Source organism: Coturnix japonica, chromosome 15, assembly GCF_001577835.2.
Source record: "Coturnix japonica isolate 7356 chromosome 15, Coturnix japonica 2.1, whole genome shotgun sequence".
NCBI classification, from domain to species: domain Eukaryota; kingdom Metazoa; phylum Chordata; class Aves; order Galliformes; family Phasianidae; genus Coturnix; species Coturnix japonica.
Window position 1 is genome coordinate 10,167,386 of NC_029530.1, and position 20,423 is coordinate 10,187,808.

General features: G+C 42.1%; 1 protein-coding gene across 2 annotated transcripts in view; it reads right to left on the reverse strand.

Moving 5' to 3' along the window:
* FBXW8 (F-box and WD repeat domain containing 8) overlaps nt 1–20,423 on the reverse strand; it is a 47,089-nt gene that overhangs the window by 19,908 nt on the left and 6,758 nt on the right. For both annotated transcript variants that reach the window (XR_001558555.2, XM_015878210.2), the window contains exons 4-6: nt 16,761–16,925; nt 16,076–16,164; nt 3,409–3,566 (exon numbers count right to left, since the gene is read on the reverse strand). Coding sequence is in view for 1 of the 2 variants with exons in the window: in XM_015878210.2 (XP_015733696.1) it covers nt 3,409–3,566; nt 16,076–16,164; nt 16,761–16,925 (412 nt within the window). In the remaining variant the exon portion in view is untranslated. The remainder of the gene's footprint in view (nt 1–3,408; nt 3,567–16,075; nt 16,165–16,760; nt 16,926–20,423) is intronic.

Sequence of the window (20,423 nt, forward strand, 5' to 3'; positions counted from 1 at the left end):
TCGGTACAAAGCCAACACTTCTGCCACAAAATAAAGCGACTCTTTCCCATAAGCTAGTCTCACTCTTGAAAAGGACAAGGCTGCACAACCACAAGTACAAGGTGTTAGGCTACACTGTGACCTGTAGCTTTCACACTCATTCCCAGCACAGCTGCATAATGACTGTAGGATGAGGCAGGACGGTGGCCTGTCACATCTTAAGCTAACTCAAAGGTGAACTAAACAACTGCTTCTCACTTTTAAACAGTCGCTACATGCATTTTTTACTCTAAGCTTTAGTTCCTTGTTGTTTTCAGGTATAGACAAGTATGTCTGTCCTTCACTTCCTCTACCCCCAGCTCAGCAACTTGGGAGGCAGACATCCCTGGCCTGGAGGTGAAACCACACCACAGAGTCAAACCCAGGTGTATGTATCCACAGGCACCTGTACACATCACTCATGAATAAATGTAAATGTACACCTATGGCTACATGCTACAAACAGCTTAAAGAACAAACAAACAAAAACAACCCTCAAACAAAAGAAAAAGCAACCCCCAAACTTTCCTTAATTTGAGGCTGCCTGCCTCCTGCTGTAGCTTTTGCATAGCACTCCATGGTGCTTGGGGGGAGACTCCCACCACAACACTCCATTTCTGTATCTGCAAGCAGGGTACAGAAGGGACAATGCCTGCAAGCAGATCTAAGGGCACCAGAATGGACAAGACAACAGATTCCCACTGCCAGAATTCGCCTCCTGCAGGCTGCCGAAAAGTGAGCACACTTCCAACCGTTGCAGAAAGCTCCTTCCTCTGCTCCAAGGTGCTGCTGTGCAACTTGGGAAGTGCCACCACTTCAGCCCATAGGTCTTAAAGAGCTGCCGTGAGCAGGAGCAGCGCTGCATCACCCTGTCATGGATATACAAGTATGAAGCACTGCATTTAAAACCAAGAAAACCACCACCCTACCGCTTCCCTTGTTGCAGCACACTGTTTTCAAGTCAAACTACGAGACTCTGGAGGGTGGAGGGCTGATGGCTAAAGTAGACCACTGCTTCCCAAAGCCGTGGCTCGCAGCCAAAGGCAGGCAAGCATGGAGCAGATGGAGTCCTGGCAAGGCCCCGACTGTCCCTGCATTAGCAGCATCTGCTCATTACCCAGAACCCTCGCCTGCTTTATCTAATGCTCCAGGAAAAGCATTTTGATTTGATTCATTTCAGTTCGGTAACGTGCAACACAATTAGTGGTAAAATCAAACTGGAGGGCTGCCAGTGCTGACAATAGGAAACAAGGCAGAAGAAATATGAGGCCAGTGGGTTGGAATTCAAAAATCACAACTGTGGATCGAGTTGCCAAGTCCCATTGCCCCAGGTGTACATGGAGTGCCCCCACTGAGCACTGGCATGAGCAGAAGGAACTTCATTTTCTCCCCGTACATTTTTTCCTCATTTCCCTCTCCTTGCAGCTTGTTCCACAGAGGCTGACACTGTCGGAAACATTCACCGAAAGCCACAATTCAATTTTTCTTTAGTGCCATCACAGAGATGCAATTCACTTTGGACGCAGGCATCCCGATAAGACAACCTTTCCTTGCTGTACCTCATATGCCTTGGGAAGTGCTCGCTCCTGCTGAAGCGCAGAGCAGCGCTGCGAGGCAGACATGGTGCGAGCAGGATCTGCCTGTTAGCTCTTCCCTGTGATCAGGTGCCAAGGACATCGCTGCGTGAGCTCTGTTGAACTGGGAGAAACTGATGTTATCTGCACAAGTCTGCTAGCCAGGGATTCGACAGAGAAGTCTAGACTCTCTGCCTGACAGCAGTACCTCCAACACTAGCAGATGGTTTCTCTCTGTTAGTCAAACTTACAAACAAAGAGAAAAGGGAGCTGGAAGAGTACAACAAAGAACAATCAAACACATTGTCTTCAAAGTCGTCCCCCCCCCTTCCGTCCCCCCTTCCTTCCAAGTTTAAAATAATTCTCTCTGTCAAACTGTAAATATGTGCTTTCAGATTCGAGTTGGTAAACATTTCTAAAAACAGTATTTATAATTCCCCGTTCACATAGAAACTAATCTATTCTGACCAGGGTTCTCAAATCAGAGTAACTGCCATATCACAGAGCCCATTAAAATTTCTACCCAGAAGAATACGACGCTGAGCTTTATGCAAACTACTGCAGTCACAGCACACACAGGGCCGACAACAAGGAATCTGACAGGAAAAAAACCTGGAAAGATTATTAGATTAGTCAGTGGGAGACTAGAAAGCAAACAAAAGAGCCTCCGTTATATTCACTGTTTGGCACACTGGACAAAAAAGTCAACAGTTAAAACCATCACTGTAATAATTTCCTATGACTTAAGTAAATAACAGTCGTGTTTTGTAATACCAGACTCACTGCTGTCATAAAACATTGCCTATCAATAATTTTTAGCCACGGAAAATGGAAATAGCTCAATCCAGACTAGAAAAACCACTAAAATGTTGATCATCTCAAACACTTTTTTTCAGAGACAAAGCATATAATTTACTTATAAAATAAAAGGATTAGCGATTTTGTTTGGATTACCCATCTCTGGCTTTGTTTCCATGTAAAAAGTGCCAGGATCGGAGATAATACACGTACAGCACTCCTAACTTAAAAAGAAACAGACAAAAAAATCCTCTTTATTCACATTTGAGGAGAATTTTAAGCACCAAATCACACAATCTAAAGAAAGCTGCCAGGAGCTGAGTTCTGCCTCGGCTCTTCAACTTAGGACCCCAAGCATCAAGCACTGTTCAAAGGTGGGTTTTTTTACTGCTGTTCCCATGTCCAGTAGACATGTAGTTGGTTTCTGGCTCTCAATAGCCATTATACTTAAGTACATTTAAAACAATGTATACACCCAGGATTTTATTAGTTTCATTAAATATTAGGGCACAGTTCTTATTTCTCTATATTGAAGTATGAAACTCAATAATGCAAACCAATATTTCAGCTATGACAATGTTCCCTGTGTAGCACACGGATGCACAAGAGAGGACACAGCCTAATCAGACATGCAAGTTTACCACTACTCCCATAACAAAGCCATAGTACCCTCAGGGAGTTTTGGACAGAGGAGAATGGTGGTGGAAGAATATTTAATATTTTTTATAGCAAAACAAGTTATTTGCTTAAGATAGTTTGGCTGGACTTCAGCCTGGCACTCAAGCTTTGTGTAGCAGTTCCAGCAGGAATTAAACATCAGTTTTAATGGGTGCTATGTTCCAATGCCTCCTAATGCATTTAGGGTTATTGGCCAACTTTCTCACATAAAAGCAAGAGTGTGCGTGTGTGTATATACAGGATTATGGGCACACAAAAAGCTGAGCACAGCTGCTTCATTTTTATAAAGCTTTTTCCTTTTTTCCTCCCCTAAATAGGGAGGAGAGTTGTGGTTACTTACCGTCCTCATAAGCTGCTACAGCCAGAGAGCTGTTTATCCTCACAAAGGAGACATGTGGCTGAGGTCCAGCATCACCAGGACCGTGCACTGGCTCCAGGATGGGGGCTGTGTAGTCCCAGGTGCGCGTGTCCCACAACCTCACTTCCCCCGATGTGTATCTGGAAAAGAAAGCTTTTATTCATTCCAAAAACATCTGAAAAGAGGTAGCTGCAAAGGAACAGAGGAAGAACGAGATGGGTCTGAAAGCTCAATGCCATTTACAGTTCCTAGTATGGATTCTCCTTACGTCTGCAATCCCACCAACTTTGTTCATTTTATTCGCATTTACTGAATGCAACAGCAAGTCTACTAACACAGGCAAGTTGGGGCTCTGGGGACACCATTGAGCTACCATGGGTGACCAACTACCAGGACCAGCTTTACAGATAAAATGCAAGGGAAGCAGGGCTCCAGGAAAAAAAAATTCCAAACAGTTAATCAGTAATGAGCGACACTTACAGCACGGCTAAACTTCAGTCTGTTTCCTTTTGGTCTTTAAAACCGTGCAGTTGTGGTCGTGCCAGAGAAAGGCTGTTTAATCAGAGTATTTATGTACATACAAACAAGCATTCACATGCATCCATCCATCCAACCTGCCGCCCTTCAGAGAAATAAGCTTCCTAATGCCTCATCAACACATCAGAGTTGCCTACATCTCGGAAGACTAATTAATTTATTCCCAGGATTAAGCGTTGTCTTTAGAATCAGAGCAGTGCTTCCTTCTTCGCAGCAGACTCTCTTACACTGTAGTTTTTTCTGGTGTTTTGATAACACCAGACACACTACAATTTGCTAAAGAGAAAATAAAAACAATAGAAATCAGCTTCTCAAACTATACTGAATACATCTAATGGCATAAAGGCTGTAACACAGCAACACAAGATCTGTCCTGTGCCACATCTGCTGTGCCACAATGGACTGTTAATTGAAAAATAAATAAATCACTGCAGCATCTTGCAGGAAAGATAGAAAAGAAACTCCCCATACGACTGACCAAAAATATGGTCAATTTGGAGATCTACAGTGACTTACAAGTAAGTTTCAACACAACTACGACAACAGTTAATCTCAGCTGTGTTTCTTTGCCATACCTGAGATTCTGTCAGCTTTATTCTATTCTGCTTTTGGGGGGAAAAACATTTCAACAGCGATTCTTTCAGCCCCAGAGGTCTACAGGGCAGAAACACCCCATATTTATGATGACAATAAGAAAGTATGTGTAAACAAAGGAGGTGAAGGAAGGTGCTTAACAAAGGTTCAGACGATGCTGGGCAGGTCACCCAGTGCCATACACTGGGGCTGCATGTATTCTGGAGCAGATTACTTTCAGCACCTCTGGGTGAAAACACTATACATCAAACTGAAGCATCTGAGGAAGTGGTAGAGAACTGTTAAGCAAAGAGATGTACATTAATTCTTGTTACTGAACTCAGAAGAGAGTTGGATCCTTGTGACATGACTTCCCTTGCAGTGCTTCACACCACTAGATAGAAAAAAAAATGAGAGAACTGGTTGAGATGGCGCTTCTCCATCCGCCTCCTTCTGCAGATAAGGTCCCAATCCAACTATAAACCTCACTTTTCATCCCAATTTACAGCAGCATCTCTTGAAAATAATAGTTCTAGAGAGAAGCTTCCACATAGGAAAGCAAAAAGTTTAATTTTGGACTAAAAATCTTTCCAGGTTTGTCTACAGGAAATAGCTTCAGTTTGCAATGCTGAAAAGCTTTTGTTTCAGATAAAATTCAAACTTTGGGGATAAAACACAACAAAAACTGTACTTGGCAGAGGTAATCACATCTATCTGCTGCAGTCCCCACTCGCTCCCTCACCAGTGACTGAGACTAAAGAGCTCTCACTTTGATATCACAAAGATGTGCTGCTCTCCCACCCTCAGCAAGGACTTGTTGACAGAAGAGCTTTTCAGGTATACCTCAGGTATGCCCTAATGAGTTTATTCAGATATTACAGAATAATGTGTAAGAAGACTGCAGTCTTAACGCCCATTTCTTATCTGTTATGACAGAGAATCACAGAACCATCTAGGTTGGATTTGATGATCTTGAAAGTCTTCTCCAACCATCAAACTGGCTACTGAGTCCATCAGATCAGAGGTTCCATATGCCAGGAGAACCAGACTCAGCCTTCATGTGTTGTTGTCCAGACATCCCAGAAGTGCAGAATAAGCTGAGACAAGTGCCTCAGGTCCAGCAGGAAGAGCAGAGAGGAGGGCAGTAAGGCAGCTTTCCTCCAGTACCCCTCCCAGCCCATTTCACTCACATCCTTCCCAGCTCACCATGACAGCATCTCCATCCCAGGCGGCAAACCTAATGGATTTGCAGAGATGTTCCAAGATCGCACTGGAAACCCAAGTAGAGGTCCAGGTTTGGGCATGGAATCACAATGGGGAAATGGGAGACATACACCATCTCTCACTCCGCTGGCCAGCACTGCCACATGCCTGTTTCCAGCACCACTGGGTTTATACCAGAACAGAACTGGAAGAGTTTCAAATACAGATGAATCCAATTCAGAACTAAAAAATTTAATGGTTCAACTCCCTGCTTTTAATGCTGTTGTAAAGAGCAACACACTTTCAATTTGTAACCACAACAAAAGGCTTTTAAACTATTAAAGCAATGCCTTGCTGTAAAAAAATAAAAAGGCTGCTTTATTGCAGATAATTGGCAAATCTGCCATATCAACATAGATGGCCGGGGAGAAGAAAACACTGCACTGCACAGAAACTATTCCTACATCATTTCTGTATTTCTATTCATTTCCTGCCACAACCATCTTTTTTTTTGCGATGAGAATGTCCCTTGTATTATTAGCTACCGAATGAGAGCTTCCCAGATTTAAGTCTTCTGTTACAGGACGGGCAGAGTGCTCCAAGCTCAATGAGTCACTGACTTTTTTTTGCTGCAACAGCTCTGAAAAGCTGCTGGAGAGAAAAAACCATCAACAAAACCCACTTATTTTAATATAAATAACACCATGTATTCATGTTCCCAAGACTCCCCATGCAAGTAACTCAGCTTCTCCCGTGGACCTGCATTTCACTTTGCTGTGGTTCTCACATTTCTAAACATCTCAGAATACATGTGTGAGAAGTAGCAGCAGGAGGATGAGCTGTATTTTTCTAGCTATTTTCTCTTCTTCTCCCCAGCAATCCAGTACTGTTATCTTAGTCGGATAACTGCACGACCATAAAAGTGAGCCTGCAGATTCAAGTTCAGCCCTGCAGATGAATAAAATAAACTTGCTGAAATGGAACAATAGCTGGATTGCACATGGTACTAAGAAATTGAAAAAATTAAATTCATATGGTATCTACATAGTATAATAAAAATGTCTGCTCACTAATCAAAAGCATTTCAACTACTTTTACTGGCAGTAATGTCATAATGAGATGAACAGCTTCCTCATACCCTCTCACATGAGTGAAAGCAGAAGAGTGAAGGCGAAGGAGACGGGGGCTAAAAGCTGCTGCTGTCCCACGATGGCTGGGAAGCAGGTGGCGAAGGGCTGAGCACATGTGGGAGGAGGCAAAGCTGGAGGCTGGGCACAGCTCTAATGAAGTGGTGCTGAAGAGGCAGTCGATTTCACAAGGAGAAAAACATCAGGAAACTGGTCAAAACACAGGGGCTCATCTGAAAAAGCTCAACTGTGTTGGATAGCAATAGCCAGAACAAATTTGGGGAAGAGAAGGAGGGGGTGCTGATCTCCCTCCAGAGCCCCAGATGTCTTTATCGTTGCCTAATGACAATTATACTCAACCAATTAAGACACTGCTATCACAGTTGCATTGTTAGTAAGCCTTTGGCCCTGAGTGTTGATGGCTGTCTAATTAGTGTTTGTGCAAAGTACAACTGCAACTAATATATAAACTGACAAATACACAAAAGAAAAACTGTTAACAGGAACATTTTCAAAACAGTAGATACTCTCCTCATTCAGTCCATGGCAGCAACAGAGACATGCCACTTTCCTTCATGGCCTACTTACTGCTGGCACTGCACAACTGCACTGAAGCGGATGGGTCAACCAGACTGCCAATGGGGCTCTGCTGGAACAGGACAGCAGTGAGGGCCCGTTTTGTAGGCTGCCTGCAGCACACCACTCCAGGGCAAGTCCCACCTCACTGAGTTGGTCTGAACACCAAAGACTTCTGATAAGACACTTCACAAATCAGTTGCTGTTTTTCATATTTTCTCTAAAGGATTTGTAGCAAGAAAATTAATAAAAAAAAAAAAAAGGGGAATGAAAAACCTTTGTTTCACAGTCAGGTTTGATTTCCAGAAGGCAAAGTCTGTTCAGTTTCCAGATACCTGCGGTGATCAACAAAACAAAACAAAACAAAAATCCAACAACTTTGTTTCAGGCAGTCGGTGACCATCTGTTAATACTCAAAAGATCTTATTATGAAGTCCTTACAGTGTCAATGCTTTTTATTGAAGTCAGTAGGAATTTTGCTCAAGTAACACTCTCCAGCTATAGCTCTGTTTGAATGGATGCCTGTTGATAAGCAAGTAAAATAATGAGTATTTTGCCTTGTCTTGCTGCAACAAGCACCTCAGACCTTTCCCCCTTATTCCACCAAAGCAACTAATCTTCACGTGGTTAATTAAAGTACATACCCAGATCCCCTTAGTAAGCTCAATAAGGTTCAATGAAGCACATGAACCCAAGTCCAAATGCTTTTGTTAATGGGTTCCAATTGCTCCTTAAGCTTCATCTTCTCTACACAGCTCACGTAAGAATGGAATCCTTCACAACCTTCAACTGCAAAAGCCTCTTCATCAAATATGTTGGAAATTGGAAGATACCTCAACTACAACACACTGAAATTATTAAACTGATACTACTAACATCTCTATACTCGACGTTAAGGCCCACAGCTCTTCCCTGAAGAGAGGGGGGAGGACAGACAACTTAGAAGAGGCAGAAGCTCCTCAGCCTTCATATGTTCTCATTTACAATTATTTACAGATATTGATTTCATCAGTACATAAAAACCAGCAGAGAGCTTGGCTAAGGGATTTCTTGAGAGAATTCAGGAAAAAGAGTCTGGTAGCAGTTAAGGAATGCAGCAATGGAATAAAGAGAGCTCCTTTGAAAGGAATATAAATATAAGATGATGACAAAAATGAAACACAAATAGAATAGAAAATTCTTTTCTGCTACTACATGAAGTGGCAGAAAGCTACACCAGAAAATGCAAGAAGAAAACAGATGGAGGTAAACTGAAACGAGCACCTGAAACCATCACAACACTGGAAGAACATGCAGTGGAAAGGTAATGTCCGTGATACCACCTAAATATTATTTGCTAGGTTTGGAAAAAAAATGACTAAAACTTGTACCAAGAATGATCTGAAAACACTTTCAGACTTAACCTGTGGGAAATACATTCTGAGCATCCTACGATCAGTTCCCAAAATCTCCTACTGGGAACTTGACTTTCCAGTTCATCAACCCACATCCATCTGTGGACCACACTTAGAGAAACTAAGCTGGGAAAGAGCTTGTACCTTCCTTCTTATGGCCTTGTTTAGGAAATCATAGCTTTAGGAAGTGGGTTAAGCTGCTTGAGATAGCAATTTTTCTGTTATCTGTAACAAAATTAACATTTCAACATCCTAAATACTTCTGCACACCTCACTTTCTTATTAATTTTAAGTGCATGCAGATATACCAAGGGAACAGAATCAAGCCAAAGGGTTATACGGCAGGCAAAACATTTTAATGAATGCTTTAAAAAGAAGCTACAGAAAGCCAAAAAGTCTCCAGTAATCTTTTTGTTTAAGGCCAAGGCTCTCCCATCATTAAGATCAAGGTTCCAGTAGCTTGCATCAGCCCACGTCCATTAACAAAGCCAGCTGCTCTGACCAAGGACACACGTTACTGTGTACACTGCCTACAGCTGCTGTCACAAGAGGGGAAAAACACATTATTTCAACAGAATTCAAGAGAAATTATGATGTAATTTGGGAAGGATCTGGCACATCAGCCACATTGTTTGATAAAATACAGTCATGTAGTTCAACAAATAGAACAATGTCTCCAGTTTCAGACAGAGGAGAGAAAACATTTGAAGATGATGTAAATTGATCTCTGTATATCAGAAGGGATGCAAACTGCAGCACACTGCAAACAGCAGGGAGGAAAAGTATTGCTTGAACTTTTAGGCACTGATGGCAACAGAGGCTGGATAGTCACGAAAACTGTAAAAAAGAAACATTCAAGAAACTGATGAAAAAGGAGGGTGGTCTCAGCAGAAAATCAGGTTTTACGAGCTTGAACAGAACTGCTGTGACTACAGAACACTGGGCATCACCACATGCACAGCAGATCTTTGCAGCAAGGCATTCCTTGGCAATCCATAAAACCTGCAGGTAAACCAATAGCTTAATGGTGGGACAGGCTGGCAAGGGAGCTGTCAAAAGGAGTCAGTATCAGGCTTCCACTATTAGTTTCACCTGAAAGGCTCTTTTTCCCCACAAGATGACAGAGAAGCCAATGTGCCTGTCACTTAACACAACCTTACCTAACTCCTGTTGTTTGTCATCTGACCCCTCTGAACTCGTGATGTCATCCTGTTTTCAACCCTCCTAAAGGTGACTCACATGAAAAAGACAGAAGGCCTGACACCTATTACTTCTTAACAATAAGGGAATGAGTGAAGAGGACAAAAAAGGGTTGGGGATGGTTGAAGGAAAAAGGCAAGTTTTTTCTTACATCCCTCCTAACTGCTCTGTTTGATGTCCAGGCTCCCCATCACCAGGAGCAGAGGAAGAAACCTATCAAAGCTGTGACATTAGGCAAGTGAAATTTAAGCAATTAAATAAGGAAGGAAGTTTATCCAGGCTGCTTTGTTAACTTTTATTCATTTTCATTACTAATTAACATTTTGGTTTCCTCAGGTCTGCACACTGAATTAAGATGCAAGAGCTAATAAATTCCTAGAGAATAGCCCACAAGCCCTACAGCAAGAGAAAAACAAATGAGACAAGAGTTGACATGAAGTTTTTCAAAGTGCAGAAAAGTATTTTCAAGCCTTTCAGGCTACTTTCACACATCATTATGAAGCTAAAAAGGGTGGCAAGCCCGTTCTTTAACTAGTCATTTGCAGGTCACCTTTAAGCAAGAGAAAAGCAGCCTGGGAGATGATCTTAGAGAACAAAGAAAGTCACTACAGAGCAGGAACCACTTTCCTGCCTTTATTTTGTCTCATAGTGACTTAAACCAAAATGTCCACCTTGTTGGAAGATGCTGCAGTGTTTAAACCACAGCTCCCATAAGACTCCTCCAGAATGGAGACTGCTTTATGGAAGTCCTCTTGGTGCATTTAGCTTCTCGGTATGACAGAATTAAAATGCATTGTCACCTCTGAAAACAGTGATTCTTCTTTTGCTTCTTATTGCCTTTATTAAGCATCACTGCTCAAATAAAGGAGAAGTACCATGTGTCATGTGGGCAACACCCTGAAAGGGGACGTGTCAATCCGCAGAATTACTGAGGCAAGAGGAGCAGACGAATCTCAGAAGCCCTTAACTGAAAATAAATAATATTAGAAAAGGTACAGAGGAAAGAGGCAATACATACTTACATAGGAGAAAGCGGAAACCCTCTGAGGTTAGAAGATGAAGAGAAGAAGGCAGAGGTGACTCCCAGCCTGCCGGTGAGAGCTGCAGAGGCTCCATGCAGCATCTGCTAAATAGGTCTCTGGAATAGTGCAGGCACACCCTTAGATCTCTACTTATGAAAACTAAAAGTCAACCACATTTGGTCAAAGAAAACTGAGGAAAGAAAAAGCATCCGATACTGTCATACTTCTGTGCCTTTGGAATAGCAGTCTTACTACGGATTACTGCTGTTACTTTCACTTGGAAAGCTTTCAGAGCCACAAACTGCAGCAGTAAAGCCAAATCGCCTTCTCTGCAAGCATCAAAGTTAACAGAGTGCACAGTAAAACAAAAGCCATTATGTGGACTGATGTGGACTTGGCTCGGGTATACACAGTGTAACTTACTGCACAGCACTGGGACACCCATAGGTGAGGACTTCAGAGAGCCATGCAGAGAGACAGCCCACAGCTCACCTCTGACATGCTTCACCACGAGATCCACCATGTAATGACACAGCAGCTCAACAAGTGCTGGCCAGATTCATGCTTCAAGATCTGTATCTCAAGAAGGACCTAAGCTCTGACTACAAACAGCCATCACAGTGTGTCTGTCAACACTACTGAGAGGAAAAAGTACCACCAGTTTCACTGTTTGAACATGTTCCTGCTTAAAGAACTCTGATTTGATTAAGATTTTATTAATGGAAGCTGAACAAATGCAGGCATTCTGTACTGAGACCAAGCACACAACAGCATTAAGTACACTGAACCTAAGCAGCGGTAGTAATTTATATGAGCTGAGTAAGCAGGCATATAATTGCTTTAAGTAAACTCTGACTTAAAGAAGAAACTACATTTGAATTGAATATGGATTGGGAGGGGGGGAAGACAACATCTTTAAAGAAGATCCTCTGAGACATGTAACTGTAGAAAGGCTGGCAAATACAACATTGATTGGGAGTGAGGTAACCACAAACACCGCTGTCTCAAATGAAAAGGGATTCGAGGTCTGACCCAGAAAACAAGCATCGTAACCGCTGGGATAAAAATTTAATGATAAACACAAGATGCTCTGCATGCAGGCCAGATTGAATTATCTGATGTCAGCCTGTAAATGCAAGGCTCTCTGAGAAAGAAGAGCTGTTCACAGCCACCTTCAACTCACAGCTCAGGTTGCACTTAATCAATCCTTGATATTCTGCCATCTTCTGGCTTGAGCTTTGGCAGCAGCACGGAGAAAATACAGGAGAGTGCAAGAAAACAGGCACATTTCTCTAAGGGAGAGCCAACCCTGTCTAGCTCATCTTTGCCTCTTTGCAAGAGATTATTAAAGAGATCCACTCTGGGACCAGTTCAGGCAAGCTATGTCTCTATGGGTTACGCTCACAGCCAGTGTTATAAATCACTCTGTCCACAACCTGTACAAATTCCCTTTTTGAAAGATTAAAACAACTCTGCAGCAACTAAAATAAAGCTGCATCATTCCGCTTTCCTGCCGAGTTTGAAGCACTATAATGAAGCATGAAAGATCAGGGCTATTAAAACACAGGTTCAGATCAAATACCATTTTTCCCAGGCTTGCTCCAAGGTCCAAAACACACAATATTGCTGCTGGAAAACCCTTCTCTCAACACTCCTCTCCTTTTGTTTTCGCTTTTTTTAATTTTAATTTTTAGAACCATTCTCTGATCTCCCAAGATCCCGAATGCACCTCTGGAAAGCAGGGAGCAGCTGCTATGCAATGCCACAGTTCCCAGTGACAAAGCAGCCCGTAATGCCTGGCTGGCCTGGCCGCAATCAGAAACAGTGCTGCAGCTGCTCCCCAAAGTCAGGCATCAGAAAAATCTGCTCACAATCGAGTGGCCCTATTTTTCTCCAGGACAGCAACCTGTCTAGAGAGAAAAAAAACCAAAGGTAAATGATGCCACAAGCCATTGCTGACATAAAATGTCCACATAAAATGCAGTAGGCCAAATTAGCTGTAAGATCACCACCAATTTCTCCAGTCCTGCAAGGTCAAACATCACTTCAGCTTTATGCACACGGCAAATCTTGTTGTAATCTATGATTATTCACATGTAAAGCTAAGCACATAAGTGCGTGCGAAACTAGAGATATAATCATTAAATGTAACAGATAATTGATATTTATACTGAGAAGAAAATTGACTTTTGTTAACCCCAGCCATTAAATTACTTCTTCAATACTATAAGAACGCAACAGCGAGCTATTGATCACTAGATTCATTACACTTTTATGACAAATTTGAAAGCAAAATGCCATTAAGTACAATACTACAGTTGGGAGAGAAAGGGGTGGGTGATGTTTGGGCTTAAAAGACAAAATAAAACCTTCAGTCTGCTAAATTCTTACCAAATGGACGTAAGGAACAGAGTTATTTCCCTGTACCACCAACCCAAATCCTCACAGGTTTTAACTGCAACTGTTTTGTTTGTTCTTTACTACTGCAAATGTCATAAAAGCATTTTTTACCAAAGTAACACAACAACAACAACAACAAAATAGGAGCAGGGCCAAAAAATAATTCATTATTCATTGACAGATGAACTGGAAATCTCAGTCCTGAAAAGTGCATTCTCTCAGGTTGTGAAAATCACAAGACGAGAGAAGCGCTGGGTATCAATGACCTGTATGAGAGCCTGAAGGCATTTTGGGCATCAGATACTTCCAGCTTTCATAACAAGAGTCATATTTTCTTACAGTTCCACGTTACTAAATTAGCTGGATAGTTTCTAAGATATTTCTGAGGGACTGCACTGTGCTATTGTCTTGTAGGCTTTGATCGTCACTGGCAAAACAACAAATTCACCTTCTCTTGGGCAAGAACAGCTTTCAGTTCACAGCAATTTACAAGATGCTTTCAGAGATCCAAGCTATCAAAGGAGTGTGAGGAGGAAGAGGTAAACAGCAATGGAAGCCATATAATTTTTGTATTCTAATATTCTGAACACTGATTTTATCAATCAGGTAATGTCGAACAGTTGAAATCTAAGTTCCCCATGCTGTTCTATCAACAGTATAGTCACAGCTCCATAAAAAGATACCTTGTTTTTAAGATGTGTTTTCTTAGAGAAGGGAAATTACTGAAAAGTAATTGGAATGAAAACCCTAAGCCGCTTTTCCCTCAGTTGTCTCTCATCTATGTTTGTGAACTTTGTGGGAACATCAGCTCCCCATCACCTTTCACTGTGCCAACAAAGGAGAACTCACCAGCAGACTCGAGAGTACCACAAGTACTGGGAACCAACACAAATGTTTTGTCTGAAACCACCTCAGCCTGACTTCTGCAATACACCAAGTGAACGTATGGACAATTGAGTTTAATATTCAGGATTAATCTCCTTTGTTTATTAATCCTCTAGAAATTAAATTTATTCTGTGTACTTTCTATACACTGCCTGTTTGGATATAAACACAATGGAGAAAATGAAAGAAAAAGAAGATCTGGAGATTTTGGCAGCAGCACGATGGCAACTGGGGTTTCTGGCTACTAAAAACGTAGAGGAGATTTCAGCAGAGACAGTGGAGCAGATACAGTAGAGCAGACCCCTAGCCAAGGCCAGGCAGCACAGTGCCTAGGCTGAAGGGCACAAAGGCAGGCAGGCTGCTCTCTGCAGAGCTGGGTCCCAGCTGCAGCCTCAGCACTCAGGGACCTGTGGTTTCTTACCAGAGCCTCTGTGACCAAGGGAAGCCTCAACATCAGGCAGGAGCCAAGGTGAGACCTGCCATACAGCTGCAGTTTCTTAAGTCTCTTCCCAGGGCCACTGTCTGGGTTAACCACTGTGTGGCACTGCCCCTCCAGAGGTCACAGACCGCACTTGTCTTTGGCAGACACGTTTTCATTACATGGAAGGTAGAGAAAGAGAAGCAACAATCAGTGAGACAAAAGGGCAGCAAAGAACAGGAAAAAGACCTCCAGCTGAAGTAGTAAGAAAAGTGGGAAAGCATCTAGTAAATAGCAGAAACAACAGTGATTCTAATAAAGCTTAAAATTCTCCTTTCATTCCTGCTGTCTGCTGCGTTACAACATATCAGCTCCTTGCTGCCCAACAGAATTCAAAAGGATTTCAAGGTATATGGGAGCTACCTACATATGATGCATTTCAAGTCACCTTCCCTGTAATTGATGAGTGAATTTTACAGTATTTTACAGGCAGTCTTCCTTTCATTCCACAATGCACAATCATGCCATTAATATGGAGTAGTATAATAAAATACAGAACTCCGGTATGTTGAAGGACAATGTCCTGTCCTGTGATGTTACCGTTTTCATTTACTAGTGTGACTTCTTCTGCAGGACTGATAATTACTGAATGCAAGCAGAATACAGCAAAACTTTACCACAACTGATGTGAGCCATGGTAACCTCTGCCAAGAGTTTGGAATGGTCTTAAACGAGCGTTTTGAAAGCGTAAGAGAAGTGAGTAACTAACACTAAGTCACAGTCTGGACAAAGTTTAGCACTGTGAAAAAAGGAGGTTGAGTTTCTCCATGTTTTCTTTTTTCCCCCTATACTGTCTCTTAAAAAATAGCGGAGAACAGTAACAAGCCTAAATTTATCTTGTCCAAGGACACACCTACCTTTGTGATCAAAACAGTTTCATAGAAGAAAAAAGGGAGTTATTACTCTTTTCCTAAGCATTTCCCAATACACATCTACCTCACTTTGAGTACTTCTGCAGCAAAGTAATGGATACAACTGATTGGAAAGTACTAAGGCTTTACAAGTACCAAACTTACCTAAGATAGCATTACATCAAAAACTTGTACTGCTGAATTGACTTGTAGATGCCTGTAATTATTGCTTACCGTAGGGCCAAAGATTCTCACCCACAAAGAAAGTTCAGCCAAAGGAAAGAAAAAACAACAAAATCACCCTTCGTACCTAAAACTGGTACTTCCTTTGAATTTGTACAAAAAGCAGCATGAGATTTCAAACAGTGAAGGGCAAATGAGCATTGCACGATGCCATACTCACCCAGCAATAACAACTCCATCACAAGAATGTACATCACATAGGATTTTTCCCAGCTCGTATTGCAGCTGACTCACAGCACCACTGCGGTTCTGCACAGAAAAACAAGATCTGCTGTTAGTATTGTAATTAATTCATCCACCAAGTTTGTTTGCTTCCACATAGGAAACCCTTGAGCTTTACTATTGCTGCTGACAAGTTGCTGTGCAGCTGAGAGAGAAGACCCGTGTATTTCATGCTTGCATCCTGGAACTTTTTACAAACAGAAGAAGAAAGAAATCATCATTCACCATTATCATTTGTAATCATTAAGCAGAGAAACGTAACCATGACATCAAAGAAATGATACCTTTCTTTTTGCCAGAATATGTAATGAACAGAGAAGAAGCCTTCATCTTAAAGGCTGATTGTCAGTGCCTAAGGATGGATGAAGTAAAAACATCTTTCACCAAAGTCATGGGAGTAGAGCTGCAATCAAAGACCCATTCCCAAAAGCAACTGACCGTCAAGAAAATAAGCAGTATTACAGCTGGGGCCATGTCTCATAAATCCATCAGCACCTTTCCCCTTTTACCTAGCCAAGAGGAGCTGCAATTCAGAAGACCAGCTTCTCACTGCCACTTGTTTGAACCAGGTTCCCATTTTTCTTCAGCATCTGGATCCCATTAAGCCAACCTCTCCCTTTTACCTTCCAGTTGGTTCGCAAAGCACGCTCTTTGGCACGGCAGTCCTTCAGGGCGAGCTTCCAGCAGGGCCGATCAGAGATGCTCACATCCAACAGGTATCCTTCCTGTTGGCACAGCCGGTACCACAGCACTTCATCTTCTGCGAGCACTTTCCATGTTCTGCTGACCTGGAAACCAAACATATATACATATCTCACATGAAACCACATCAGATTTCATATAAAATAAAAACACATAACATTTCTGTTGGTTCTTTTAAGAAAAACTCGGTCAAAATACTCAGATTCTGCTCTGCTAAAACTGAACAAAACACAGACAGCACTGTTTGGAGGCCACATTGCTGACATCTGAAATAAGTGCCACAGAAAATTTGGAAAGGAAAAGGAGCAAGAAAACAATTAAGACAGCATTGTAAGCTTTGAGCAAAAGAATGAATTTATTTCCACATTTGTTGTTAAGAAAAGCTTGCAGATCACGCCACCACCCTCCTGACAATGCCTGATTAGGCTGGGTGACATTAGTGATTTATAACCTATTGTATTACAGTATGCATAAATAGGAATGAATTATTAAGTTTTTCAAGTAGCCTCAAGTTGCTGTCCATTTCAGAGAAAGCCGCTTCATCATAACCAATTGTGCGCTTAGAATTAAAGATTCAAGAGGTGAGATGCAACTTAAGTAGCATCTGTAATCTGTAACTCTTAATTTAGGAAAAAAAACCAACACAACAAACTTAACCAATGAAAATTGCTGCCAGTGAAAGCAGTAATCAATTGGACACCGCTTCCAGAAGACTGAAAAAAAGCTTTTTGGGCTGACATCATTTTTAGCAGCACACAATTAAGTCCCCAGTGCCAAGATTACACCAAAAATCTAGGTCTTGCATTGATACAGAACCCCACAGCACCCACCACCCCATGTCTACCTGCCATTGCTTCCACGTTTACACATAGCACAGAAGGAAAAAATTAACTACATTACTCATCTCCTGTTTTATAAAATTAACCCCCTCTATATTTTGTTATCAACACACATGCTTTGCTCCAGCCCCTCTAGAAACATGGCCTTTAAACACAAAGTTCAGCCCCACAAAGTGGTGTATGTTACGAGGAGAACTGAAGGCGTGAGATCCCTGCAGCTGGTGCAGGGCTGCAACAAGTCCCTGTGTGCTCCATAGTGCCCCAACAGCAGGACCTGCACTCAGCTACAAGCAGCACCGACACAGGACATGCCCCTGAGAACGCTGTGAGGCTTCTGGCTTTATTTACACTGTGCTGCCTCCATTGGGCTTGTTGCAGAAAGACACACATCACAACTGTGCTTTCAAAATCCAACATCCCGTCCCATTCGGAAAGAAGAACTGCATCTTGTTTCATGACTTGTTTCTTTCGGGAAAAAGAAAGAAGGAAGAGCAACCTGCAGGTATTTTAGGATCTGATACCTGCACACAAGAGCAGCTCTCAAGCAGGAATAGCCAAGCCCAGCAGTTAGCATTCCACTTAGCCACAGAGACGTTCAGAAGATGCACAACCTCTCTCCACCACCAAAGAAAGCAACCTGGACAGGGCAATGCTGCCTTACAAATGACCTAACATTACTGGGCACCTCTAGCACTGTGTGCCATCGTGTGCTACAAAAGCAAGAACACCTGTGTATGATGTCCCTCTCGCTGCAGGGACACACTCAGAAAGCTCAAAGGAAAATAAAAATACATATATGTATATATATTTATTTTTTAAAAAATGTATGTATTCTTCAAACTGGTTTCAGAGTTTCATGGGGAATATGCTCTGAAATTGATTTTAAAGCAATATAAACCAACACGTTAATGCTCAAAGGAAAACCTAAGCAGTGTTTGGTGCCCCCACAAAGGAGCAGAGCATCCAGCTGAGCTCAGCCAGCAGCACAGGTCCCTCTCCTGGCCCCAGAAGGGAGCACGCTGCTGCTGACAGCCACGAGGCAGCTTCTGTCCGAGCACCAACCCACCAAGCCCAGCTCTGTCCACTTTTGCTTGGTTTAATAGGAAGAAAGTAAAATAAATAAAAAGGAAAACGTACACCATTGGAGTTTGCCAAAGCAGACAGTATTTGTGCAGATCTTTCTGGTTTCAAGGCCATAAAAGTATTCCATAAAAACAGTAAAAAAAATAAATAAATGGGGAAGACGGCCACATAAAACCTGGATGCCTTTTCAGCTCTCAGGAATAAACATTCAAGGGGAACAGAGATCCCATCCTATTATGATTTTTCTTTTTAAATCAAATTACATCAAATCCTGCTGCTTTACAGGCACGACTTTCCAACGGGTCCCTAGCGCAGCCTTTTCTTAACGCACCAAAACTGGCATGGCAATCCCTTGTAAAAGCCCCACTGAGCGAGCCTCAGCTGCAAGAGCCCTCTAATAAAAGTATCTCGAGCATTTCACTTTACAGCACCACTGTGAGCTGCCGCATTAAAACCAGCCATTGGCTCCAAGTCAGCTTTATTGGAGCTGCCCGACTCGGGGTTTCAGGTGAGGCCCCAAAAGCCGCAGCATCACAGCTTTATTTGCATGCACCCACACATTCTGTTTGTTGGAGACGAGCTGTTGCACACAAAGCTCTTCTGAAATGCCAGATATAATTATTTCCAAATTCACACTCCACGCCAACTCCTACAATGATCAATAACAATATCTTATGGGGTTGTTTATAGATTTAGAGGCTGTAATTTAATTTTGTCATTAGTGTTCCCATTGTCGTTTTACTATGATTCTCAAAGCAACTTTGGTTTTCCCCTGAGCTCCACAGAGGAACAATTTTCTGTCTGGAGTTCAGCAAGCAATAATGCTCTGAAGGACTTCAGAGGCTTTTGCTGACATGGGTTTTGCTGTTTGGTTTTGTGTCTGGGGATTTTTTTTATTATTATTATTATTATTACTTGTTTTTGCAAAAGCAAGCAAAACAAAGTAACTAAAAAAATCCACCTCTTCCATTGAATCCTAAACTCTAATCCTGTCTTAATCAACTGGCTTAAATCCTAATGAAGGTTTATTCATCCCTCCCCATCTGATAACTGCCTTTGCTTCATTAGGTTTGTTTTCTTCCCTGGTCACACAAAGATAGATTCAAGGTTCATTTGCTGAATCCAGGGGCCTCATTTTGAAGTATCTGGACTTTCAATTCAGTACAATACTTAGCGCCAAGCAGTATTTCAGCCAAAGCCATTCAGATGCACATTTACCAGGTGGAAGCTGCTCATCTTTTCAATTCGCAGCCATAATGTTATTTTAAGTCTCATCCTAAGCCCTGAGCTCAGGAAATCCTCATCCATCCCTTTCTCTGCTCTCTCCCCCAGCCCAGAGGACGGTGGGTGATTATTTGTACACAATCATGATACATAAAAGTACGAACATGAAATACCTAAGATTTTATTTCTCAAATCTCTAACATTGAAAACCAAACAGTTTGACAATTCCAGACTCTTTAACAGCAAGCATCTGAAATTCTTGATCTGTGCAAGACAATTCATTCTTAAATTCCTAGAAACAGGCTCTCTTGTCCTAGATACATACACAATTGCTGTGTTAGTAAACATCTCCAGGCGTCTCTCAGATGAGAACACCAACAGTTCAAAGACAACTTCCCAGTGATCTGTTCAGAAATAGAACTCTGCCCTAGTGTTGCT